This window comes from Peromyscus eremicus, chromosome 12, assembly GCF_949786415.1.
Source record: "Peromyscus eremicus chromosome 12, PerEre_H2_v1, whole genome shotgun sequence".
NCBI classification, from domain to species: domain Eukaryota; kingdom Metazoa; phylum Chordata; class Mammalia; order Rodentia; family Cricetidae; genus Peromyscus; species Peromyscus eremicus.
In genome coordinates this window covers 7,105,527-7,133,406 of record NC_081428.1, presented here as the reverse complement: position 1 = coordinate 7,133,406, position 27,880 = coordinate 7,105,527, and the positions used below count along the sequence as shown (strand labels likewise).

At 46.2% G+C, this 27,880-nt stretch overlaps 1 protein-coding gene across 1 annotated transcript; it reads left to right on the top strand.

Moving 5' to 3' along the window:
• Nucleotides 1-73: 73 nt before the first annotated feature.
• Nucleotides 74-26,474, top strand: Ifnar1 (interferon alpha and beta receptor subunit 1). Its single transcript, XM_059277403.1, has 11 exons — nucleotides 74-248; nucleotides 7,001-7,121; nucleotides 12,890-13,068; nucleotides 14,978-15,132; nucleotides 15,220-15,361; nucleotides 15,945-16,059; nucleotides 19,646-19,845; nucleotides 20,099-20,241; nucleotides 22,038-22,185; nucleotides 23,487-23,635; nucleotides 25,420-26,474. The coding sequence occupies exons 1-11, from the start codon at nucleotides 176-178 to the stop codon at nucleotides 25,645-25,647; spliced, it is 1,653 nt and encodes a 550-aa protein (XP_059133386.1). The 5' UTR covers nucleotides 74-175; the 3' UTR covers nucleotides 25,648-26,474.
• Nucleotides 26,475-27,880: the final 1,406 nt, after the last annotated feature.

Below are 27,880 nucleotides of genomic sequence, written 5' to 3'. Positions count from 1 at the left end.
AGGGCGGAGGGGCAGGGCGATCGCCGGGGAGCCATCCAGGGTGGAGGGGCGGGGCATTCGCGGAAGGGGCGGGGCGTCGCGGATATGGCCGCGCTGCTGTTCGGATCTTCTCGGGCTCCACAGCGCCGCTGGAGGAGACGGGGGATGTGAGACACCGGTCTGGCCTCCCGAGACGATGCTCGCTCTCCTGGGCGCGGCGGCCCTGGTGCTGGTGGCTGGGGAGCCTTGGGTGCTGCTGGCAGCCGCAGGTGAGCCGAGGGGCCTGGCCGAGGGCCGGGCGGCGGGGAGGGAGAGCCCTGGGCGTCTGGGCATTGGCCGCCAGCTGGGCGCGGGTGGCCGGAGTCCCCGCCCGCTGACCCCGTCACCTTCCTGGCCGGAGCCGGCGCCTGCGCCCCTGCTGCAGCCTGCGCACGCTGTCCTGGGCCCGACCCTCCGGGCGGATGGCGGGTGGGAGACCAGACAGCTGCAGAAACGCGCTTCCCCAGCCTAGCGCACTTTGTCCGGGCCTCGCCGAGGAGTGAGAGGAGAGTCGCCTTAACGCGCCCGCGTCCGAGCAGGCTAACAAAACAATAACAAGCGGGCCAGGAAACCACCCGGCTAGTTTGTGACTCAGGAGAACGGCGACTACTCTAAGGGGGATAGACAGAGCGATCTTCTCATAGTGGTGTAAGGAACCCGAAGAACACAGCCCAGCATGCCAGCCAGGTCTCCTGGAGGTCTGTGGGGTTGCTAGTAAGTTCCGATTCCTCTTAGAAATCGGTACGCCTGGGAGGTGCGGATACCCCAAGTCTCACCTGCGGATAGCACCCAGTACTGGAAACTCGGGCAAGTGCCCTGATACAGCCCGTGGTGACGGTTTTGAAGCCTTTGTTCTTGGAAAGCTTTATGTTTGTGTTTACTTAAATATAAAAGGGAATTCCTCCCTATTGTCACGTGAAATGGACATTTGAGGAGGATGTACATTAGTAAATTAATTGTAACCAATTGTGGTGACATTCACCTGTAATCCCAGCACTGGAGAGGCTGAGGCAGGGGTTTGAGGCCAGAGGATAAGTAGTCTGTGCTCAGTGGTGTTCATGTTTCTCAAAAGAATCGACCTTAAACTGAACCAGTTACTAACGCATAATTTATAGGAGCATTTATTGGACTCTTCACTACCCTTGTTACAAAGTGTTTGAAAGGAATAAATAAACTTTCAGCGCTGCCATTCCACAGAGGAGGAAACTGAGGCACTGAGAGGTTAAGTGCCTTGCCTGACACCATGCACTAGTTTCTGACTGAACTGAAAACCTCACTTGAGAGTCTGTCCTGAGAGCCTTGTGGCTTAACTACACCAGGCGTAGGGGTGTGTGTGTGTGTGTGTGTGTGTGTGTGTGTGTGTGTGTGTGTGTGTGGTTGTTTTGAGGCGGGTCTCACAATATGGCCCTGGCAGAACTGGAGCTCCCAGAGATCAACCTGCCCCTGCCTCTGGTGTACTAGGATTAAAAGTGTGCACCACCACACCCAACCAGAGCTGTTTTCTTAAAGAAAAACATTTCAAATAAAATAGTTGACTATCCATTTACATGTTAAAGGCCTCCTTCTCAGTTCTATTTCTGTTAATACTCTTTTCCCCTAAAGGGTAACAATATTGAAAAGTAAATGAATTATTACACTAAACTTGAAATTGTAATATTGGTCCTTAATCCAAAACTCAAATAATAATATTAAATTAAATCATGCTTTGTATCCTAGTAAGGGCCAGTTAGGACTTTAGACCAAGAAAATTGTCCAACCTGCTAATGAAATCTTAGTGTATAAATGCATGGATGTATGTCTTTATATTTACATCAGACTTCAGAAAATAGTGCACCCTACTGTCCATCAAGATAAACATCAAAGATTGGAAGCAACTGAAATTATAAATAAATGCTCCTATATAAATTTCACATGCTGGACCAGCAAGATGGCTAAGCAGGAAAAAGCACCCGCCCCCAAACCTGAGGACCCGAGTTCAATCCCCAACCCGCATGGTAGAAAGAGAGAACCAACTCCAGCCAGTTGTCTTCTGACTTCCACCTGCTCCATCTAGCATGAATGTGTCCACAGATAGACAGGCACATACACAAATTAAGAAATGCTATGTTGCATGCTAAGGTGGGAATAAAGTGTTGTTACTGACACTGTAAAATCTGAAAACTAGGGCTGGAGAGATGGCTCAGAGGTTAAGAGCACTGACTGCTCTTCCCGAGGTCCTGAGTTCAATTCCCAGCAACCACATGGTGGCTCACAACCATTTGTAAAGAGATCTGGCGCCCTCTTCTGTATACATAATAAATAAATAAATCTTTAAAAAAAAAAAAAAAAAAAAAAAATCTGAAAACTAAATCCAATTAACTCTCATTTCCAAATCTCCGTTTGTTGGGGTGCACCGTATAGTGCTAGTTAGTTGAAGAAAGAAGGCACTCCAAGATGAAATTTTTTTAAAAGATTTATTTATTTATTATGTATACCGAAGAGGGCACCAGATCTCATTACAAATGGGTGTCAGCCACCATGTGGGTGCTGGGAATTGCACTTAGGACCTCTAGAAGAACAGTTAGTACTCTTAACCTCTGAGTCATCTCTTTCGCTCCCATCTAAGATGAAATTTAAGTCCAACCTCTGATGGACTGAACCCAGAACAGCCATACAAAGGCCTATTTACTGATTGTTACACGAAGTATTTGCTCATACCAAGGTCCGTAATCTAATTTAAATGTCTTACTAAAGGAGAGCATCACATGCCCTCATGACCATAGTCCTTTATTGTGTATCATTTGCAATACACAATAATACAAGAGCCTCAGGTGTGCCTGAGGCCTCTTGTGACCAAAGTCATGGGATGGCTACAATGCCCCTTCAGCAAAACACTCACTGTTTTCCACAAGGATTCTTCAGGATCAAAGTACTTCTGAAAAACAGCTGTTCTAATATCTACCCCAGATACAGTGACTGCTAAATTCCTTCAACATCGATTCACTTATGAGTTCTTGGTCACCCAAGCAACAAAATGCTCTATCATCAGGGGCTCCTTCAGTTATCCATAGAAAGATTGCATCCCTAAAGCTATCCCTGGCTGTACCTCATCAAATCTCCGCTTCCTCTCTGGCTCACAATCTTTGTAATTAAAATACTATGAACAGGGGTCTAGAGAGATGACTCAGCAGTTTAGAACATTGGCTACTCTTTTAGAGAACCCAGGTTCAATTCCCAGCACCCATGTGGTGGCGTACATGTGTAACTCCAGTTCTAGGTAGACCCGCCGCCCTTTTCTGGCCAGACATGGACATGGTGTACATGCAGGTAAAGTACTCATACATGAGCAGAATGCTGTAACTACTACAAATGCTATTGGATCTTTTGTTAATTACTGCCCTTTCTGCACAGAACCTTGTAAATTCCAACAAATGTGATGGGGATCAAGTTAAGGGGATAAGGGTAACGGGATAGATTCATTTAGGGATGGAGTCCAAAGGATCTGGTGGGGTACTGGAAATGTAGTTCCTAGAATACACAAGACCATGGGTTTAATTCCCCAACACTAAGAAAGTGGTAACAGCATAGGGAGACTTGATGGATACCCCCCAAAGGCTAAAAAAAAAAAAAAAAAGAAGAATCGGAAAATCTCTTCTCAGAGATCTCCTCATGTAATCTAACTGTAATCTATAAACTTCTGGAGCAGAAGTATGTCATGACATTGTTGTACCCAGAGTCCCCCAAAGACCACCAAGAGACCAAATCCGAGGCAAAAGCAAAGAGTCTTTTTACTATTGCGAGTTAACCCAGGCCTCTCTGTCCGTCTGACGCAGCAGCAGAGCAGGAGAGACCCCGAGTAGCGATGGGGCAGGGTTTTTAGGGGGGGTGAAGCAAGGGGCGTGGGAGGTCTACAGACTACATAGGAGCAGACTCGGGATTGATGCACCTCCCATCCAGAGGTGCTGTCCTTGGTTAGCTTGCAGCTCTAGAAGACTGTTACCTCTTCCAGCGGTTGCTATGGTTACTACATTTTTTCTTTGTCATGAGCCCACTAGCTGCAACTTTTAATTGCCTTCTTCCACCATATGAGGACATTTTTTTAAAAAGGATTTTTTTAATGTCTTTTTAAGGCTTCTAGAAATATGACTGGAGTAGGCAGCATGCGTCAGTGTCTCCCCCTAGATAGCACCTGCACTGCTATTTAAACGGTTTTAGAACTCTCTGGAGTGTGCCAAAGGCATGCATGCGTCTTCAAGGGAAGATGTATCAGTCTCAGACTAAAGGACTTTAAATCATTGACCCAAAAGAGTGACTCTGCTTTGAAGGGAAATGAAATACTTTATTCTGAAACAAATATGAGTGCCCAAAACCCAGAAATACATATTCAAGGGTTACATGGTTTTTGTTTCTGTTTTCTGTATCCTCAGCGTAAACAAGTGCTAGAACATTCAGTAAATATGAGGATGGGAAAGGGGGTCATTACATAGACAAATCAGGGAATGAGGGGCTCTAGCCACCAGAATGAAATGATACCTTACTTCGTTCTTAGAAGATTGTCTACCTCAGAGGTCTACTCTTGTAACTACTTGTCCTGCAAGTGTTAGGTCAGGAGTGACGCTTGTTTCTGAAGGTTCTGGAACAGCCCTTATCCCAAGCCTCCCAGTGCGTGAGGCTGCACACAGGCCTGTGCGTTAACTCCTTTTGGAGGAAGATGCTGTCTAAATCTGGTCCTGTGGGGGGCCATACCACCCCCACTTTTTCCAAGGGTACTCTTGAGCAGGAGCAGCAGGAAATATTAGAAGTATAGAGGGGAGAGAAACAGATAGAAAATATAGGACAGCCTCGGGAGGGCCTGTATCCTAATCCATCAGACCAGAACTTTATTCCAAAGAGCTGTTTATAACAATGCCAAGGGGAGGGGCAAAGGATCTCCCCCTTGCTAGTTACAGCCAAGTGTAGCCCCTTCCAAACGCCTGGTACTCAGGCCTGTGATTAAGTCATCCTCTTATGCAGTCCTGCTGTGTACGGCCACTAGGAAGCCTAGATGGGCTCCAACATGGTCTTTCTTAGAGTGGTCTATTATCAAATAGTTTCTTTGCAAGTTTCTAATTCACACAAGTAAGACTATAAGAGATAAGGCATTATGTATTAATAAAGGTTCAATATAGTAAGATACAGTAATTATAAAGGTCCACACACCTCATGTTTAAATTGTGTGCAAAAATCTCTCCATCCAGGCTGGAGAGATGGCTCAGCGGTTAAGAGCACTCGCTGCTCTTCCAAAGGTCCTGAGTTCAATTCCCAGCAACCACATGGTGGCTCACAACCATCTGTAATGGGATCTGGCGCCCTCTTCTGGCCTGCAGGCATACATGCAGGCAAAACACTGTATACATAATAAATAAATCTTTTTTTTAAAAAAAATCTCTCCATCCTTCCTTGGGTGGATGTCTTCCTTTGTTTGGAATATCCAAATAACTAGTGAAGTAGTAAAAAGACTGTGTCCAAGGAACCCCCTTATTTACCTAATAATGGCCTGTGTCCTCAACCCCATTGTAATCACTATATTGCATTTATTTTTATTATCTAACTTTATCATAACTGTATGTTTACATATGCAGGAAAAACTCTGGATAGAGCTGGGTGCGAACTGCACTTCGAAGCATCCACTAAGGGTCTTGGGCTACAGCTCCCACACATCAGAGACTACTGTATACTTTGCTGTGTGTGAATAAATTCTGTCCTGGGGCTGGAGAGATGGCTTAGTGAGTGAGTACTTAACTGCACTTGCAAAGAACCTGGATTCAATTCCTAGCACTCACTTGGTGGTTCACAACCATCTGTAGGAGATCTGATGCCCTCTTCTGACCTACATGGAAGACATATACATATGTGGGCAAAACATTCTCACATAAAATAGAATACATAAATCAAATTTAAATTTTTAAAGTACTTTTATTTCCTGAGATTAAAATACAGTTACATCATTTCCCCCTTCCCTTTCTTCCTTCCATACTCTACCATGTACCACCACTACCACCAACCTACTCTATCAAATTCATGGTCTCTTTTTCTTCATGTGTGTGTGTGTGTGTGTGTGTGTGTGTGTGTGTATTCCTAAATACATAATTAACAACCTTCTCAATCTATATGTACTTGGTATACGTTTTCAGGCTGACCATTTGATATGAAATGACGGATGTGTTCTTCCCTGGCGATGACTATTTTTTCTACTCTCCCCGTTCCTTAATTGCCTGTAGTTTTTTGTTTTGTTTTGTTTTTCTAGGACTGAGGCCCCTTGAGCTTTTCCTCTCCCACGTTAACATATCTGCTGGTGGTATACTTGTTTAGGGCATGTTAGGCAGTCATGTTAGTGAGACTTCATGGATGTAGCAGCTGACGTTTCCAGGAGACACAATCAACTCCCTGTTCTTCTGGCTTTCACTGTCTTTCTGCTCCATCTTCCCAGTGAGCCTTGTGCCTTAGGTTCAAGAGTTCTACTGTAGATGAATCACTTGGGCTGGGCTCCACAACTCTGCATTTGGATCAGTTCTGTCTTTGTTATGGTCTCCATCTGTTACAAAGAACAGTTTCCTTGATGATAGGTAAGAACTATACTTACCTGTAGGTATAAGGACAAACATTTAAAATATAGTTAGGGATTATGCTGGTTCTAGGAAAGTGATGTTTGTAGGTTCTCTTCCAAGACTCATGACTCACTAGCCCTGGGCAGTTAGCAAGGTTTCCAATACCAGGCATGGTTTCTGTCTTGTTGAGCAGATCTCAAGTTCAGTTGGTGAGCAGTTGGTCACCAATTGTGTGTGTACCACTATTTCACCCTTAGGGTTATTATGCATGTGGTTGTTGTTTGGGATTCTTAGGCATCATAGCTGAAAGATTTTAAAATGAATGCATTCAGTCCTGTTATTGATGTGAATAATGACAATGTATAAAATATCTGTACATCATATAAATAATCAGTTTGTTGCTTGTTGGCTTTTAGGTGGAGAAGATCTGGAACCTCCTGAGGATATAGATGTCTACATCATAGACGACAACTATACCCTAAAGTGGAGCAGCAGAGAGGCAGTGGGCAATGTGACGTTCTCAGCAGAATATCAAACGTAGGTGACTAATTGGCCTGCTGGAATGCTAGGGATGATTTTTGTAGTTTCATCATCATAACTTCTTTTTAATGTGGGAAGCAGTTGTTTGTTTCCATTATAGGAAATGTTACATTTCTAACTTCCTCTCGGTGGAGACTGAGCTGAGATGAAGGACCGCCGAGAGGACTCAGCAGGTAAAAGCATTTGCACCACATCTGGTAGCCTGAGTGGGTCCTTCTTCCAGGACCCACATGGAAAGAAAGAAGCAACTCCTGCAAGTCGTCCTCCAGCCTCCACTCATTTGCCTTGGTGTGTTTGCACACACGCACACACGCGCATGCATATGCAAAATAAAACATTTCTTGAGGTGTGAGGATGAGAATCGTAGACAGTCATTCCCATATCATCTCTTCGTGGACGTCACATGTTCATTAAATGTGTAATAGTGTCTGAACTGTCTTGACATGTGGAGAGAACCCAGAAGGCCCTGCTAGGTCCTGGAATAGGCCCTCAATTCCCATCATACACAGAGGTTTCATTTTTTGAGAAATTTTAGGCTTATTTAATTTATGTGTGTGTTTGTTTTGCCTGTATGTATGTGTATGTACCATGTGCATACCTGGTACCTGTGGAGACCAGAAAAGGGCATCAGATTCCCTGGAACTGTAGTTAGGGAAGGTTGTAAACCATGTGGGTGCTGGGAACCTAACCCAGGACCTCTGCAAGAGCAGTAAGTGCTGCTAACCACTGAGTCATCTCTCTAGCCCTAGGATTTTCATTTTAGACACAGTTCATACTCATCAGTGTTTTGGACCCTACATTTCCATAGACTGAATACTTTTCTTGGTACTTCTTTCAAAGCACTGACTTTCTGCTTCCCGTTTGCCAAGAAGATCGGCTCACAGGTGGGCCCAGCTCAGGAGGTGCAGCCCTCCATCTCCTGCTAGGTGTTGGGACCCCGTCTGCACCCCTTTGTCCCTGGGTAGGATGGAGTGGAGGAAGGTGTCAGGACTTTCCAGGTCAGGACCCCAGTGCTTCGTCGGCCACTGTGCACTGTTCCCACGTGTCCCTGAAACAGAGAGTGACCTTACAGCTTCCCAACCGTCTGTGGACACAGGCATGCTTATCTCTAGTGAGTTTCCTGTACAGTCCGTTTTGAGTGCTGATACATTTGTTCTTTGCCTTAGGGTGGAATTCTTTCATCCACCAGCTGGTTTAGGTATAGTGGGGATGTTTCAAAGTTACCCCGTAACAAAGAGCAGACAGCCAGAGTCTCACACAAACACCATGCTTACCCCAGACTCAGTTCACGACCATTTGTGCCCTCTGCTCTGGCAGGAGCATCATGTGTGCATTGCCCTTACTCTGTCATTCTGTAAGCAGTCCCCTTGCAGAAATGTGCGTGACTAACAGCATCGGTGCAGTGTTGTGTAGACTGAGCAAATCTGCTTGAGTCTGTCCTCTGCTGCTGTGTGTGTCTGCGGTTCCTTTTGTTAATGGAGGTGACAGTTGTGACAGTAGATTATCATCCAAATCAAGACAGTAAAGAGTGAAAGGAAACAGTTTTAAATGAGCTGGGCAACAAGTTTGAATGGGGACTTGCCCGGGAACACTGATGAGGATGAGGAGGAGTTTAACTCTAAAGATTGTTCGAGTCCTGAGTGAGTGATTTTACAGGAAGAACACAGTGGGCTGGGGAGATGACTCATCAGTTCAGAGCACTCATTGCTTTCCTAGAAGACCTCAGTTCAGTTCCCATCACCCAGGTTAAACAGCTCACAACCGTCTGTAACTCCAGCACAAGAGGTATATGTAGATACCTATAGTCACGTGAACATACCCACATACATAAATAAAAATGTTTTAAATAAAATACAAATATTTACATAAAGAAAATGAAAACTGAAGTGCCCAGGAGAGTGATAGAAACGATGAGCTGAAGTGTGAGCAGACTTAGCAGACGCAGTGTGTGTTGATGTGTGCTCCTCACCGTGTCCACGGGCAGCACTGATCATCAGTGGAATGAGTAAGCTGTTCGAATCTCTGCATCTCGAGCATACTCTAAGCACCAGTGTCACTGCTATCTAAAGTGAGCATTTGCTGGGCAGAGTGGCCCACACCTATAATCCCAGCACTCAGGAGGCTGAGGTAGGATGATAGCCATGTACAGGGTCCTGTGCAATGTAGTGTGTTCTAAGCCACTCTGGAATACAGACAGTCATTGTCTTGAGGGAAACCAAACAGAAAGACTGTGATCTGTGTAATGTGTGATATTCTAATGGGAGAAGTCCATGATTCTGACCTTTGGAGATATAGATTTAATATACAAATGATATTGAGTCTCTTCACTATGGTAATGAGGCTTGGCTAGGAGAGGCAATTTCCAGAGGTGGAAGGAGGCCTCGAGGTACCAAATGTTTTAACTGTGGTACACCAGGTCATATGAGAAGAGATTGTATACAGGGTGATCCTAGAAGCAATACTAATTATAGAAATAACCCAAACGGGAGACCCCAGCCTTCTGGATTATGCAGAAGATGTGGCAAAGGAATTTATTTGGGAAAGAAAAACTCACAAGACAGAATAAAGAAATTTGTCTCAGGATCCTGGAAGGGTGAGGCACAGTCCAACGGTCTCCTCTGGCGAGATCTGCCCTGGTCCGCCCCAGCATCCAAAACCACAAGGTAGTGCCTAGTATGCGCATCCCAGGTCTTCAGGGTCCCCAGGCAGCCATGCCCCATACTTCAAGGTCATAGGCAGGTGTAACAGTTACCTGCTACCTCACTGGGGAGGTGCTTCAGGCATGGCTAGAAGGACTACCCACTACAATATTCACTCTTTATTTCACGAATATTGAAAGCCTTTTATGTCACGTACTCTCCTAAATGATCAAAAACCTCAGTGGACAGAAACGATAAAGGACATGACGTTACTTCGTGAGACCAAGCTTATGAATGAGTCTTGTATCTGTTTAATAGCCATGTTTCAAATTGCATTCTGCTGTAATTATTGTATATAATAAAGAATTTTTTTAAAGATTTATTTATTATGTATACAGGGCTCTGCCTACATGCCAGAAGAGGGCAGCAGATTGTGTTGTGAGCTACCATGTGGTTGGTGGGAGTTGAACTCAGGACCCCTGGAAGAGCAGCCAATACTCTTAACCTCTGAGGCATCTCTCCAGCCCCGATAAAGAATTTTTAAAGAAAATATAAAACTAGTTCCCAGTGTAAGAAGCTCCCTTGAACACAGTAGCCATATATCGACAGGTAAACTACATCTCCAGGAACATAAAGGGAGACGAAGATAACAGATAATGGTGGGTTGAAAGGGAAGTGGGGCTAATTTTATATTCAGCCATTGTATGCAGTGAGTCACTTTGTCAGTCATACCGAGTCAAGGTATTACATGTGCTGGGTCAGCACTGGCCACTGAGCAACACTCCCACCACATTTTTATTATTTAATTTTATTGTTTTTTCTTGTTATATTTGTTTGTTTGTTGAAATGTTGTTTGTGGAGTCTTACTATATAACCTAGAATGATTTCAAACTTACTGTTTAGCCCAGGCTGGCCTCAAAGTTTCAGTCCCCCTGTCTCAGCCTCCCCAGTGCTAGGATTCTAAACATGGATCACCATTCCCAACCATGCCCCATTTTAAGACTACTAAGACCAGTCTCCTAAATTTTTCGGATTGGACATTTCCACTGGAATCCCTTTGTTTACACTGACACACCCAGGGGTCTAAAGAGGTTTAACTGCTCAGCAGTAAAGCACTGGCCTTGCAGAGGACCCAGCTTAGGTGCTCGGCACAGGCCAGGCAGCTCACAGCCCTAGCTTTAGATGTTTCCCAGTCTTTTGAACCCGTGGGTTCCCACAGTAACATACACATGCCCATGCACAGACACATATACACACAATTTTAAAAGAAATCTTTAAAAGACTCCAGGAAACAGAGTGATTGGTTTGGAAGAGAGCAAAGGAAACATACCACCTAATGCTGAGGTCTGTCCTAGAGTACGTTTGTCTATTCATAGAGGATTGCTGGGAGCCACAGAAATGTGAAGTAGGAATTGAGCTGATTGTGGCAAAGCTAACACCTGGGAGAGGCCAAGGGCCCTCCAGAGGTCAGGCCCGGCTCCAGGAGTCCTGGTGACGCTGATGATTTCTTGTGTGCTATCGTAGCTTTCCATTCAGTTCTTTGTCTAAGAACAGTGTGTTTGATCATTCATTGGGCACAATTTCCCCATTACTATTGGAATATTTGGACAACCTTCTTCCGTCTGTGCTAACAACAGACACAGCCCAGACCCCTGGTTTCAAGCCTCTCTGTAACTATCGTCATTAGCAACGTCTGGACAGAACCATCTCTGGACAAAAGTATCTTATCTGAGAAACTTCCCAGACTTTCTAAGAAAAAGACCATCTGTCAGAGGAGGAAAAGATTTACACGGACTATTACCCAGGCTAGGTGGATGTGCTAAGAAAATGTAACTTTCTCCTTTTCCAAATTTTATCTCTAGTTCCAGATCTCCCTTTAACAATTACCAGGTGCATCCAGCTTTAATAGAGGGTCAGAAGGGGTCACACAGTGCTGAGATCTGTCCTAGGATAGGCAGTCTATTCATAGAGGGTCAGAAGGCCAGCATCATCAGATCAATTCCAATCTTTAATAAGGAAGTTAAAGTCAGAGATGCAGGCTCATTTCCCAGAAGTCACACAGTTGTCTTGAACCAGGCCGGCCATATCTGCTTTTGTCTCATGGATCATTTGTTTCTGTTTCCTTGAAATGCTAATGTGACCACTCATAAAATTGAAGTGAAAACTCTGTTAAAAATTGACTAAATGGCCAGGTGATGGTGGCATTTGGGAGGTAGAGGCCAACAGATCTCCAAGTTTGAGGCCAGAGTGAGTTCCAGGACAGCCAAGGCTACAGAGAAACCCTGTCTCAAAGAACAAAGAAATTAACTAGATATCTGACGTATTCAAGTAGTAACCTGGCTCATCTGTATCCAAAAGGAATCAGAGGGCATCAGGTAAATGTCAACAGACATTATCTCAAAGAACATGCTTTTTCTAAGTATGATTTCCATTGTATTCTTCTGTCATTATGAAACTGTCTCTGTATGTGGGCTTTGGTGGAGGTCACAGGGCAGTATCAACAGGTCTAAATCGTGATTGGGGTACTCAGTCATTTCAGGCTTCACAAGTGGGTTGCTGACCACCTTGCTGTGAATACCACAGCTCGTGGTAAAGCAGCTTGGAGAGACCTGGTAAAGCACATAACCTTTGAAGGCGTTTGCTTTAGAAATGTCCCTGAGCCGGGCGGTGGTGGCGCACGCCTTTAATCCCAGCACTCGGGAGGCAGAGGCAGGCGGATCTCTGTGAGTTCAAGTCCAGCCTGGTCTACAGAGCGAGATCCAGGAAAGGCGCAAAGCTACACAGAGAAACCCTGTCTCAAAAAACCAAGAAAAAAAAAAAAAAATAGAAATGTCCCTGATGGCAGCAGCCTCTGTTGTTCCAAATGACAAATTTGTGAATTGCCTTGGGCACAGTTTGTGTGGTGAATTGCACATTGCCCATGGCCTTTTAGCTGCAACCATTGTTTTTGTTTGTTTGTTTTTTTGTATTTTGTTTCTGGCCCTTCACTTAGGCTCACAGACTCAGCACACGTGACACTTAACATAGGAAATAAATTCTTAAACTATGTTGGTTAATAGAAAATGTATTTGACACTTCTATATATATACATTAGCTCATTCAGTCTTTTTTTTCCTCAATTAAAAGAGAAGAGATGGAGAACTGGTTAAAATTGCCTGGGTGTCAACATATTACGGGGACCGAATGCAAATTCTCTTTACTGGACACAAATATTTATATCAAAATCTCGTTTCGAGTAAGAGCAGAAAAAGGAAAGAACACTTCTCCATGGAATGAGGGTGACCCGTTTATTCCTTTTCAAAAAGGTAAGAAACATTGTTGGCTGTGTTGTTGTTCTCTAGCAAACGTCACCAGAGTTCTCTGTGAACCCATTCATCTGTGTGGTGACGCTCCCTTCCGCTGAGGCCCATTCTTCTGGCCTCTGTTAGTGGCTCTCCAAGTGTTGTCGCCAAGAGCCTTTTAGGAGTCCCATAAAGTCAAGGCTCTCCCTAGTAACTCAGAGACTTGCCTCATTCATTGTGATATCTCTGTAAACACAGGAATTTGGAAAGGACACCAGACACCCGGTGTGAACTTACTGACTGCAGATAGGGGTCTCTGTCGCTTAGTCACATGTTAATGAGATTTTTTTTAATGTAGAGCAATATCACACCTTTAAGTTCTTGTTGATTTTGGAAATGTACTTTTGAGTGCTGTGTCTGATAGTTTTATCATCTTTGTGAATTCACAAACATTTTGTAGTTTTATCTCTTTTAATGGTCAGTAGCTGGATGTGAAAGCACATAACAGTGTAAACAGGCCTTTGACAGACTCCATGATTTCTATAGCAGTGTAAAGAGATCTAGAGACCAAAATTCAGGAAACACTGCCCTGTCGTGGTCTTAAAAAGGAATGGCCTGAATCCCCTGTCACTTCCTCCCATTTCCTTCTCATCACTGTCCATTCACTTTCTTCCTTCTCACGTATTATTACTTCTGCCGACGTCACAGCCACCTCTTCTAACAGATGCATCCCCGGTTCTCAGGCTCGGTGCGTCTGAGCACAGCGTGGACATGGCTCCTTTTCCTCGAAGTTCTTCCTCTCCTGGCTCTCTGGGGCACCGCTCGCTCCTCAGTCTCCTGCTCACTCAGTTTTTTCCTCTTTCTTTTTCTTTTGTTCTTTTCTCCAGGAGATTTCAAGGTTGGGCTGCAGAAAACCTAGTCATTAAACCTGCTTTGACTCCCAGAATTACCTCCCCTGCCCCATTGCTCCCTCTGAGCATTAGACTGGTATCACCATGTCCATCCAGTGTCTCCCTAGATGTTAAAGCCATCTCACAGTAGAATAATCAAGTGGAGCTCTCAGTCTCCCTCACAGCCTTTCCTGTAGCCCTCATGTCTCAGGGAATGACATCAGCTGGTAATTTGCTCAAGCTCAGACCCTGGGTTCATTTTGACCCTTTCCTACATTTTTATACCTTGACACATTCCGTCTGACCCATCAGGTGAGGATGTCTGAGACATCTTTTACATTTTTGCCGAGGCCCTTGTCTTCTTCACTGATTTCTGCTGACTTTGCTGCTTCCTCCTCCCTTGGCCAGGCTGATCATTCTCAAACCTGATGGGGTTTGGTTCTTGGCCAAGCTCAGTCCCCCAGTGTCTTCTAAAATTGCTGCCATTCCCTCTGCGTGGCTCCAGCCCAGTCTCTGACTGTTTCTGAGCCCTCCCTCACTCTGCACCCTGCACTGTCCCGTCTTAGAGACTTCACAGGTGATCCACAGGGCCTGGGCTGCTTCTCTGCTGTGTGTTGCACAACTCCATGCTTTATTCAGACTTCTGCTTGGAGGATGCAGAACAGCTTTCCTGCTTGTACCATTCCCTGCTCTGTACATGTTGTTCTGCAGTGTGTATGTGCATGTCTTTGTTTGCAGGTTGTTCTTGCCATGTCCTCCCAAAGTGTGAGACCTATGAGGGCTTTCCTCTGTCTTACCACATGGGGCAGATGTTGTTTTTTGGTTTTTCGAGACAGGGTTTCTATGGAGCTTTGGAGCCTATCCTGGAACTCACTCTGTAGTCCAGGCTGTCCTTGAACTCACAGAGATCCGCCCATCTCTGCCTCCCGAGTGCTGGGATTAAAGGTGTGGGCACCACCGCCTGACAGGGGCAGATGTTGTTTATTGTGAACATTTTGGAATGGTACTACTGAAGTTATATAATTCTTTTCTGATGTCAACAGCTCACATTGGCCCCCCAGGAGTACGTTTAGAAGCTGAAGATAAAGCTATACTAGTATACATCACTTGTCCCGGACAAGGTGGAAACATGTGGGCAACAGATAATTTTAGCTTCAGGTACAAGATAGTAATCTGGCAGAAGTCTTCAGGTGTGACAGTAAGTTTCTATTTTTACCTTGGTTTGATGTGAGAGAGAAGGAGGTGATTAAATTCTAAAATTTGTATATTTTTTTATCTTTTATAGCAAATTATTAAAACCACATATTACACAGAAAGGATTTTAAAACTGTTACCGGAGACTACTTACTGTTTAAAAGTGGAAGCAACACATGTGTCCCTCAGGAAACACAGCAACTACAGTGCAGTGCAATGTATAAACACCACAGGTAAGGAGGAGCTTGGCTTTAGATCAGTAACTGAACATGACAGCCTTTGACTGGGCCATTTTCTCCTCTGGACCATGTTATGTGATGAAGTTTATGATGGGTTAATAATTATTAAAACAAAGCATTGGGTAGGGATGTGTGATTGAACACTTACCTGGCACACACACGCTTACATTCTCATGCACGCATGCGCAAAGGAAGGAAGAATAACAGCTCTTACAGAATCAAGTCATTTACTTTATAACTTTTGTCTCAGTACTAATGAAAGTTAATTTCACTTAAAAGTTAAAATTTTATAGTATCATAAATGCTTTTTACTTGCCTGTAATGCTTCATGTAGTTGCCAGCAGAATGGTTGGTGCCCAAAGCATACCACTACAGATGAAATGTCAGAAATGAAAACAGCCTAAAACACTTAAGTCACTGCCAACCTTGCCAACAATTATGATCAGGGTGTGAGCTGGCCTTGCTCACAGCTTTAATTACAGATTTAGTATGTTTTGATTCTTAAAATCAAACATGGCAACTATGGTTCAGTCTCATTAGTTTAAAATGTATGTTTAATGGGTTCTTTGGCTTCTAGTGGCAGATAAAATGCCTATGCCAGAAAACATAGAAGTGGATGCTGATGGTGAGAGCTATGTTCTGAGCTGGGACTATGCATCTCCAAACGTGAGCTTCCGAGCGCAGTGGCTCCCGTAAGTTCCTGTCCTGATTGTTCCTTTGTCCAGTTTGCTTTTATTTCATTCATACGATTTCTTGTGCAACTTACTGCCCACAAAGTAACTGAGAGGTGGGTGTGATGGTGGGAAGAGGGAGTTTCAGTGGAGGTTCCCTGTCTCGAGGTATGTGGTGGAGCGTGACAGAGCGGAGCACCTGACGGCTGGCCCTGGCTGCTGTACACATCCCAGCTCATACACAGATGCACACACCATACTCATCCATATGTGCACATGTGCACACACTCACTTGCTCACACACAAAGAAAAGAAAAATGAATGTCACTAAGAAGGGTAGTTTCATCCAACACTTGCCTTTCTCCTGCATGATCCTGTCTTTGTGGACAGAAGCCATGTCTTAAAGCTGTATTACTTGAGGCAGCCTCTCAGAGGCCATTAGGAGGGGACTGTGACCTTTACACTTGTGTTAAGGTTCATCTCAGAGGTCATGTCCACCAAGATGTTTCAATTCTTTAACTCAGAATGGCGGATTGGGTCCTTAGCTAAATCTTCAAAAGCCCTCCTCCTGCCAGATAGTGTAATCTGACAGGAAAGCAAAGCAGCTGCCATCTCTTCAGGTCCTGCCCACACTCTCGGAGAGGATGGTAGGAGGTGTGCAGCAGAGGAGGGCAGGAGCCTTGGGGGTGTCCTAGAATGTTGCCTGCCGCTGTAGGAGGGTGTCCTGGGAGAGCAGGACATTTGGACAAGGAGAAGTGACTCTAGAAAACAAAAGGAGTTGTGTGGGATCAGGCTTGGCCCTGGCTGCCTATCTTACAGGTCTTTGGGAACCATTGGGAATTTTGTGCTGGAGGGGAGGTGGCATGGAGTCTGTTTGGGAAAGCTGTATATGGCCAGATTCTGTGTGGGGCCTTGTGCTCAAGTGGCACCAGGCCTGAGGAAGCCAACTGGGAGGTTTGTGGTTCTGGCCTTAAAGTGAGATGCTTTGAGTTGCAGTCTATTGGCCAATAGATTTTCATCTCTAGCCTCAGGTAGGGGCTTAGCCTTGGTGGGATGTGCTCTGTAATGGATGGCACGGATCTGTGTTATGGCACTTTTGCAGGGGTATGTCGATGCTGCAACTTCCCTTCCAGAAGGGAAAAGCCCTATTTGTAGTGTTGGCTGAATTTTGTGACAGAAATATTACCATCATGACCACTTTGAAGCTACCAGCTTGAAGTCTTTGATTGTGGACCTGGGATGATATGTATGCACATTGTGCACTGTTAAATAGTGTATTTTAGCATATGATAGTTAAAGTAGCTTCAAGAAAAGTTAAAATATAAGTAGGATTTCTCAGTTATGTACTGGTGGCCTTTGGGAGACCCTGCTCCAAGACCGCCTCCAGGGCATGCAAAAATTCCAAGAATGCAGCAAGGGCTAGCTAGACTTTACTATCTGAGGGGAAAATAAGGAAGCGCACACTTTTTGATGGTAACTTTCTCTTTTACTTCATTTTGAAAAAATCTCTCTGAAAATCTGTCTCCCACAGCTACATTTTCCACACAACTTTATATACAGTTTCATCTCTTCACACAGCTGTCTCTTACACACGTCTCTCTACCCTGCCACATTTCTTCACTTTGCACTTCTCTTCTGCATCCCTCTCACTCACTCTCTCACTCTCCTCTGCACACACATTTCTGCCCTACATACACATCTGTCTCCTCTGCATCTCTTTTCTATCTAGCTATACAAGCTCTCTCCTCTACATAGCAACTCATCTTCTACACAGCTGTCTCTGCACACACACACACACTCCTTCAACAGACAAACTCTGGACAGATGTAAGTTACATATACAGGGTCCGACCCATTCTCATAACACATGATAAGTCACACAGTTTTTCTCAAGCTAGGGAGGTCATTCTGACTGGGCATGGTGAGTAAAGTAAGCATGTAGCTCTGAGTGGTTAGGGTTCCCAGACAGAGAGTGACATTGAAATTCAGGACTTAAACAATAAACAGTTAGTTGGCTGAACCTTGAGGTTAATTGCTGCAGGGATAATGTCTACCAGTTTCTTCATGCCTGACTTTGGTTTAACAGACACCTGGGAACTTGTCCTTGTGTGTTTTTATTTGTAGGGGCAGCTAGTCTGTTGTGAATTTGTTCTAAAGTCTAAAATCAGCTAAATGTGTAAAAGGCTGTCTTTTTAGCTGAGAATTTTCCTGTGTCAGTCTTAGTAATGAAAAATATCCTACTATTATTTCTATTCATCAGAATTATACAACTTAAGCAGAAATCATCTTCCTATCCATCCACAGCTATAAGTGTGCCCCCAAAGTGTAACACGCACTACCAATGGGCTGTGGAAGGAATCCTACAGCCGTTGTGTTTAAGGAGGAATTGTGGCAGCATATGAGAGAATTACAGACAGAAACAAATGAGTCAGAGTCAGTGACCCCCATGGTCTTTGCCAAATGGGGGCTCCCCATCGGAGAATCAGTCATCGGCTAGGTCGACTTGTTAAGTACTAGTTGTCACCTGCTGTATACTCCCACAGCCTCCAGCAGTTATTGTTACAGTCGTGATGAATCACTGTGACCAAAGGCAATTTGAGGAAGAAATGGTTTATTTGACTTGTACTTCTGTATCAGTCCATCACTGAGGGAAGTCAGGGCAGGAACTCAGATCAAGCAGGGCAGGAACCTGGAGGGAGGAACTGATGCAAAGGCATGGAGGGGTGCTGCTTACTCGCTTGCTCCTCAGGACTTTGTTCTCGAACCCAGGACCACCAGCTAGGGATGTCCATACCCACCATGGGCTGGACCCTCCCCCATAGATCAGTAATTAAGAAAACGCCCTACAGGCTTGTCTGCTGATAGCCTGGATATTCTCCAGTCATTTCCTCACTCGAGACCCCCTTCTCTCAGATGGCTATAGCTTGTGTCCAGTTCACACAAAACCAGCCAGCACATAAGACAAAATGAGGTTTGAATATTTTTAGTAAGTTTTTATTTCTGAATGTTTATATCAGTTTTTTTAATAATAATGTGTTTATAAACATGTATTGAAGAGATGACTTAGCAGAGAAAGTGCTCACGATGTAAACACGAGTCAGAGTTGAGATCCCTAGAACCCAGGTAAAGTCCTACAGGTGTGGCAGCACCTATAATCCCAACACCTGGGAGTCAGACAGGGCGTTCTGGGGCAAGCTGGCTAGCTAGACTAGTCAAGTCAGCAAGCTGCAAGTTGGGTGAGGTATCCTGTCTCGGTAAAGTGGAGAGTGACCAAGATACCCTGACATCAACTTAAGGCCTGTATATAAACACAAACGTTCCCCCATCCCGCAGCACACACACACACACACACACACACACACACACACACACACACACAGAGTGAGGAACAGCTTGCCACACTACTGAGAAGTACATGCACACTCTGGAGCATCCCCAGCTCTCCTTTGTTGGAAATCAGGGCCTCTTCCATTGTTCCTCGAGTTTCTTAAGTGGGGAGACTGTCGCTGGGACCATAGCTCTTACTACAGTGTCTGACGCATTATAAATCGTCACTCCATACATGTTTACTGATTTAACGACTGACTTTAACCTTTGTTCTTCCACAGTAGCTATTTGAAAAGTATTTCTGGAAGCTATTCGGATAAATGGGAAGCCATTCCGACCTGTGCAGGTGTCCGAACTACGCGCTGTGTCTTTCCTCAGGATGCCATCCACACAGGAACTTTCTTTCTCCGGGTACAAGCATCACATGGAGATAACGCATCTTTTTGGTCTGAAGAGAAACTTATTAATTCTCAAAAATACAGTAAGTCAAGTTTTCTTTGAGACAGCATCTGACACTAGACCAGGCTGGCCTGGAACTCACTGTGTAGCCCAGGCTAGGTTCAAACTCATGGCAGTTGTCCTGCCTGAGCTCCTGAGAGCTGAGATTATGGGTGTGGTTCACGCATGCCTTAGGTCAGTGGTTTACATGGCGCTGTAATTCCTCAGTTAGCCCAAGTTGGTAGAATTGTTTTAAGGTGCCTGACTCCATCTTTCTTCTCTCTGTGCCTCCCCAGTTGCCATCCCCGCTCCAGTCATTGCCGTCACCCCGTCCAGGGATTCGCTGCTTGTCTACGTCAGCTGTCAGGACAGCCCCAGCACCACATGTCATAGGCTGGCTTATGAAGTCAGTTTCTGGGAAAACACTTCAAATACTAAGGTAAAACGCCTACACAGGAACTTTGTGACTTAGCCTCACAACTGTGATTTGGGAAAGAAACTGAGCAGGGAGGAAGAGGGAGAACTCATGGCTTTAAGGCTTGAGGGAGGCCTTTTAACCATCTATGACTGTGACTGTGTGCAGTAGAGTGAGTGTCAGCCTTTTCCGTGTTCTGCATGACAGTTACAGGTTGCCTGCATCTGTGCGTGTGTGCGTGCGTGCATGTTTACAATTACCTATGTATTGTGTGTGCATCACAGGGCACACATGGAGGCCTAGGACGGGTTGTGGAAGTGACTCTCCCATATACCTCCCAGGGATTGACCTCAGGTGGTCAGGCTTTTCAGCAAGCACCTTTACCCGCTAGGCCATCTTGCCGACCCTCCAGTTTTTAAATATATCTTGAGTCTATTGCTATGGAATTAGATCCATTTTATCATGATTCCCAAGTACTTTCCAAACTAAGGTTCCTTTGCAAGAATGACATTTGGGCCAGGTAATTCATTGTGGTAAAGTTGTCCTTACATCACGGGGCTCTCTCGGGTGTCTGTAGTGCTCCCTCAGAAGTGTCTCCAGATTGTCACCTGTCCTCAGAGGGCAGCTCAGTGTTGACAGAACCTCGCTGTGATGACATCTGTGGACTCCAGAGTTCAGCATAACCCATCGGGGAGAACCAGCTAACACATCTCTTTATGGAGTAGGAGTGAGAAGGTGCTGCTCTGAACCGGTCATTTGACAGGACTCACCCATCCCATGCATGAACCCCTGTGGAATTTCAGTCAAGGAACCAAGCCTAAAATCTGGTGCGGTGGAGATAGTAACTATTGTCTCTTCACGTGTGGTGGCATTTAAACAAATCCCAAAGCGCCGTCTGCTTCCACTGCTGTCTGCCTATACCAACTGCAGCGTCACTTAACTCATTGAGAACTGTCTTCACCGTTTGCCAGGCCTGAGGTCAGACCAGCTGATTCTGATCCCGTGCTGACAGACTCTGTGGCTGACCTTATATGGGTTTCTTGCTCTCTAAAGCAGTGGTATCCCTAGCAGCTCAGGTTTCCCAGGTGTTAGTCAGATTTGAAATGAGGTGGCATATGAAATACCTGGCACAGACTCAGTACATCACAGTGGCTGTGCTGTCCCACGGTGTCCCTGTGATCACAGCAGCAACTCGTAGCCTGGCTTGTGCTAAGGTTTTTACATGGCCTGCCCTGTCTGTCTTCATAACAACTCTGGGAGGCCATGTTGGCAGTTCATTTGGGTGGCAAATAGCAGTGAGTATTGCTCACTTCCTCACTGAGGAGACTGGTGGACCAGGCCTTAGAGGGACCTGCCCTAGCCAGTTTGTGGCCGAATGAGTGTTGAAATGTTACACAGCACTGTTGTAGCACTGGCTGACCCATACAGACAGTAAAGACAATTCTCACTTCAGAGATCAGGAAATAAGGGACCAATGAGATGCTCCCACCAGGCAGTGCAGCTTGTGTGGTGATTACTGTGGGCAGTGGCAGAGCGAGGCTGGAACCCCTTACCCTTGACTGTCCCACCGTTAGGCTACAGTGGTAGGCTACAGTGGGCATAGAATGGCCTGAGGGAGGAGGCATCGTGTGCTGTTTTGAAAACAGATTTCTAACTGATTTGATTATGACGGGTCACTTAACATTGATATTGCTTGGATACATAGCCACTAGGTGCTGGGAAGAGACTATCATGAATAGAAAAGGAATCCAGAAAATACATATTCTCTGTCAGATTTCATAAAGTGACTGATTCTTATCACTGACTTTATTATTTTATAGATGAAAATGGTAAAGGAAAGCCCAGAGTTTACCATTGGGAACCTGCAGCCACTGACTCTGTATTGTGTACAAGCCAGAGTACACTCGTTTGCCGTGTGGAACAAGAGCAGCAGCTTCAGTGAGACGCTGTGTAAGGAAACGAGGCCAGGTGAGAAGCTTCTAGATGTCTTCATGTAGCTAGAGGTAATAAACATACTTCCTTTGGAGCTGGAGAGATGGCTCAGAGGTTAAGAGCACTGACTGCTCTTCCAGAGGTCCTGAATTCAATTCCCAGCACCCACATGGTGGCTCACAACCATCTGTAATGAGATCTGGCGCCCTCTTCTGGCCTGCAGAACACTGTATACATAATAAATAAACAAATCTTTAAAAAAAAAAAAAAAGTACTGCCTTGAGATTAGTGAAGAATTTCTTCTTTCTTCAAATGGTAGAAAATGTCCTTCCTGAACCACAGCAATCAGAAGTGAAGCCAGCCCAGTCTTCCGTGGAACGCTCCTCTGCTCAGTTCAGTTCCTGTTTCCTGTTGCTGCTCCTCCTCCAGTGCTCACATGATCATTGTCTGTAGTTACTGCTGCTCCTCATCCAGTGCTCACAGGATAATTGTCTGTAGTTACTGCTGCTCCTCATCCAGTGCTCACATGGTCATTGTCTGTAGTTACTGCTGCTCTTCATCCAGTGCTCACAGGATAATTGTCTGTAGTTACTGCTGCTCCTCATCCAGTGCTCACATGGTCAAATGTCTGTAGTTACTGCTGCTCCTCATCCAGTGCTCACATGGTCAAATGTCTGTAGTTACTGCTGCTCCTCATCCAGTGCTCACATGGTCACATGTCTGTAGTTACTGCTGCTCCTCATCCAGTGCTCACATGGTCACATGTCTGTAGTTACTGCTCGTTGACAGACACCCAGATCACTCATTGGTAATGTTTCTGTTCTCTAGTCTTCAGTGAGCTTGTGGAAATGCCCATGCTTTGGTCTGCTTTGTGTTTTAGTTCCCAGAGGTCACTGGCTTAGCCACAGAAGGCTCTGCCAGTTCTGTGGGGTCCAAGCGGTGCAGGTGCTAGGGACACCAGCTGATGGGACCCCTCTGTTCATACGGGTCTTCTCTTCATCCGAGGCTCAGTTCTCAGGACAGTCTTCAAGTGTGACTGTCACTGCCCACAGCAATGTTTTAAGTGCTACCCAAAAAGGTTCTCAGGACACTGTTTCTCCTCTCCCGTGGCTGGTCTCAGAAGAATGTGCTGGCGCTGGCCAGATGGTGGTGGCGCACGACTTACTCCCAGCACTTGGGAGGCAGAGGCAGGCGGATCTCTGAGTTCAAGGCCAGCCTAGTCTACAAAGAGAGTTCCATGATAGCCAAGTTGTTACACAGAATAACCCTGTCTCGAAAAATTTTAAAAAATAAATAAAAAAGAATGTGCTGATGCTCTTATCATTTATGTGTTTTAGGAAATTCTTCCCAAATCTGGATTATGACTGCACTTAGCGTTGTGATTTTTTCTGTCCTGGTCCTGGTTTCATATGCTGGGAGGAGCCTCCTGAAATACCTCAGTTGTGTGTACTTTTCATCCCCCAAGCCTCCTCCCAGTATTGACGAGGTGAGTTTCTCTTCTTATCACCAGCTAGGAAATGGGGAGCAAATGTTTGGAGTCAACAAATGATCTATGCTTTCTTGATGTCCAGAGAGTAATCTGAGATGATGTGACTGTTTCTTCAGAATTCCAGTGATGTGGAAGCCTGGTATGGTAGTGCATGCCTGTAAAACTCCGGAAGCTGAGACAGGAGGATTGCAGTGAGTTTGAGGCCAGTGTGAGCTGAGTAGTCAGATCCTATCTCCAAAAACAAGACGAGGTTTTCAGAAACTCCAGGCCAGCCAGGCCTGCAGAGAGACCCTGTCACAGACCAGGTGTGATGGCATGCACCATTAACCTCAACTTAGGAGGCAGAGGCAGGTGGATCTCTGTGAATTTAGGGTCAGGCGGGGCTGCACAGTGAAACCCTGTCTCAAAAAAAAGAAAATCTTAGAAACAATGGCTTAATGTGTAATAGCTGTTCTGTTCAGGAATGATCTACAGTAGCTGTATTTTGTTGCAAATGAGCACATTTAAGAATGTAGCAGCAAAAGTGGAAGTGGACAGCAGATAGTAGCAGAATCATCAAATCGGCACTTACGACATCCCCAAGAAATGACCGTGAAGCTCTGCCCCAGCGGTCACCTGGAGTCTATATGCAGTCTGGGGCGCACGTTTTCTCCATGAGTGAGGCTTCCCACTTCCTGTTCCCAGCACAGGCACATGATGCCAGGGGATAAACACTAGTTACCTCAGTGTGCCTTCTTGCTCTTCTGCTGTGTCCTTGTCACGGGGTGAGGGGCTAACGTGCTCTAGGATGGTCAGTCTTGGAGGACACTTGAGATGAACATGTGTGAGTCTGAGACAAGGAGCCACCTGATGCCCATAGTCTGCTCTCTACGGCACATGACCATTTGCTGGTGACGTATGTTGCAGTCGGAATAATGACTTGTCCCTGACCTCTTGCAGCATGTGTCGTACCATTTGTTAGCTGTGTGGTTTTTCACACCATATCAGAAACACCGTTACCTATTATCCATCTGTCTTCACCTAGTCCCTTCGGTGAAGTCTCAGTGAAACCAAAACCAGGAGTTTCCTTTAATGGTGCATGAGTGTTTCGCTCAGGACTCCTGTGAGGTTAGCACCTTAAGTAATAGCACTGAGTGTGGAAGGGCTAATCCTCGAACCTGGGACCCAAGGGACAATCTGTTCCCCCCAGGGCAGGGCAGGCTGCGCTTGAGAAGCAGTGGGATCAAGAGGTCAGGCTTTGGATAAAGAGGTCCAGGGGAGTGGTTGGTGACCATGCTGCCGTGTGCAAGTGAGCAAGATCTGTAAGTCCCTGATATCCGAGTTGTAAAAGGCAGGAAGCCCTCAGAGCTCAGCATTCACTTCCCGCATGCTGGAGTTTTAAATTCCCCTTGGTGCTGTGGGACTGACAGCCACGTTATGAACAGAACCGGCTCCTTCGAGCTAGATCAGCAGGGAGATGTCATCTCTCACTTGTGCTTTTGAGTGCCAGTGAACCGGACACTGTGACTTCCAAATGACCATGATCCCAGTGTCCCCACCCAGCCTGGACAGCTCAGTGTCTGTCTAAGCATTCTTCACAGACTTACCCAAAAAAGGCCTCAGCCTGGCAGGCTCCCTGAGCCCTCTGAGCCTTACGGTGCATTGCTGAGTTTAGCTATCTGTTGTAATGCACACGCCCAAAGGTAGGTCTGCTGCTGTTGGACACCAGAAAGCAAAGAAGCCGGAGCTAGAAAATCAGTTTCTGTTGTAAACCTGTGCTCCTTTTCCTGTTTTACCATTAGTTTTTCTCTGAGCCGTCTTCAAAGAACCTTCTGTTTCTGACGCCCGAGGAACACACCGAGAGGTGCTTCATCATTGAAAACACAGACACAGTGACAGAAGAAAGTCAAGCGTCCGAGGAAGATCACAGGAAGTACAGCTCCCAGACCAGCCAGGACTCGGGGAACTATTCGAACGAAGAGGGAAGTACTGGGAGTGACAGTGGTGCAGGGCTCAGGCCCTCGGACTGACCCGCCCCCAGCGGGCTCTGCTGGAGATCCGTGGGGGCGCCCTCCTGGGACCCGAGACGGAGTCTGCTCCTCGGGAAAGGAAAAGCGTCTTCAGAGCCCAGGCCGGCAGACGAGGCATCCCTCCACTGCTGACGCGGATGGCCACAGTCTGGAGTGATGTGCGTTCGTCTGTGAGGAGGCACGCTTGACTGAAGGTGGCTGCCATATCTGCTGACAGCTGGAATCCCAGGGTGCTGGTTTGTGCCGCAGGTGTGGCCCGTGCTGCACAGGCCATCTGGTGTTCTCTCTGTGTTCATGTTCTAGGGGATGTCTAGAACATGTCTAGAACTGCCGTAGCTCCTGAGGTGTCTCAGAGGTACTCTTGTCTACACTAGCACTTCCTAACCCCTAACTGACCATAGCAGCGGCGTCCGACTAGAGCTCAGAGGTCACTGAAGCCATGGAGATCTCAGTGTGGCCTGGGGCGGCACGGTCCACTCTAGTGCGTGTGGATCTAGGAGATGCCCGTGACAGGACAGAAGTGACAGGACAGACGTGGGTATTCAGGAAGCAGCAGCTAGTGAACTGGGGAGGAGGAAGACCACGTGCAGCCAGCCTTCTTATTAACGCCCTGTGTGTTTCGGTAGCCTCTCTGTGTTACTTTATATGGAGGCCGACCTCGCCTCTGTCTGGCAGTATTCGGGTCCCCCTTCTCAGCATCCATGTACTTAAAAAGTGTCACATAGTAAGGGGGGGAGGAGTTGGTTGCCTGGTGCTGTCGGCAGGTGCCTAGAATCCACTTCACAGGGACGCTCATGAGTATCTTCTGTAGGCAGGACATCGAGCAATCCCGGCAGCTCCAGGGTGGACTGTCAGTGCAGGCGTGACAGGACCCCAGCCTTGCTCTCTAAGAAGAGCTGAGCCGCATGGTGGCACACACCTGTAGTCCCAGCACTTAGGGACAGAGGCAGGCGGAGCTCTCGGTCCCAGGCCAAAGGAGCAGATGAGGATGACGGCTGTGGCCTCAGGCCCCATTGCCCTCTGCACTGTGACACTTTAACATTCCAACCCAGCGCTGCTCCTCCTGTGTTCACCCCAGGAAGAGCTCCTTCTGACAAGATGGCCTGCAGGGAAACAAGGCCGTTAGGATGTGGGACGTGAAGGCGCAGACCTTACGTGATACCAGTGAGGGTGGTCCCCTTTACAAGTGCAGACCCAGGTCTTCAGGGTGACAGCAGCAGGTGAGGGGGGACTGCACTGTCCCTGGACTTGTAAAGAAGCAAAGGCAGCTCCACCCATGTGCTTCGTGATGGTCTGCATGGTGCTTCCTACGGGGTGCTGTAAGATGACAGGCTCTCCTGAGCAGTCATGGTGCTCAGGATGCCGTGCACGTGGAGAGATGCTCAGTGGTTAAGGGCACATCCTGCCCTTGCAGAGGACCGAGTGCAGTCCCCAGCTCCCACACGGTGCCTCACAACAGAGGGTGCAGCATGGGTTTCTGGTTGCCTCAGGCACTAGGCATGTGCAAGGTGCACATACATACATGTAAGCAAGACCCTCATACATATAAAAGTCAAACCTCTTTTAGAAAAATAATTTAAAATCTAAAGAAAGAAATACTAGCAGGGCAGCGGTGGCACATGCCTTTAATCTCAGCATTCAGGAGGCAGAGGCAAGTGGATCTCTGTGAGTTCAAGGCTAGCCTGGTCTACAGAGCGAGTTCCAGGACGGGCTTCAAAACTACACACAGAAACCCTGTCTCAAAAAACCAAAAAAAGAAAGAAAGAAAAAGAAATACTATGCACTTGAGGGCACGAACAAGCTGCCTGAGAAATATTGATAGTTAGAGAAGCCTGGCACCACCTAAGATTAATGTGACGTGGTCTTGGTGATGTGCATGTGCAGATGTAAACAGTAACAGGCTGTGAACACATCTACACGCCACCCACACAGGTGACCTGGCTGCATTCCATTAGGATTGCCAGAAAGCACCTATTAACAGTTGAGTCTGAAATTAGAAAGGCTATTCTAGGTTAGAATCATTTAAAGACTGAGCAGAAATCCGTAACCCATAAAAAAGTTCATTTAAAAATAGGCCAGGCCCAATGGTGCCTGCTTGTTCCCTTGCCAGCTGCCGAGGAATGCGGGGCCTACCTGAGCCACATAGCAGGAGCACATGGTGTGAGTGTGTACAGGTGTAGAGACGTGTGTGTTTGTGTATGAAATACAGAGTCTGGCAGGCTGACTTCCGACA

Bases quoted from the DNA above. Each gene is read 5' to 3' on its own strand.
- Ifnar1 (XM_059277403.1), top strand. From the start codon at position 176: ATGCTCGCTCTCCTGGGCGCGGCGGCCCTGGTGCTGGTGGCTGGGGAG. The intron at 15,362-15,944 runs GTAAGGAGGAGC...TTTGGCTTCTAG, and splicing joins GCAATGTATAAACACCACAG to TGGCAGATAAAATGCCTATG. The intron at 20,242-22,037 runs GTAAAACGCCTA...ATTATTTTATAG, and splicing joins AAAACACTTCAAATACTAAG to ATGAAAATGGTAAAGGAAAG.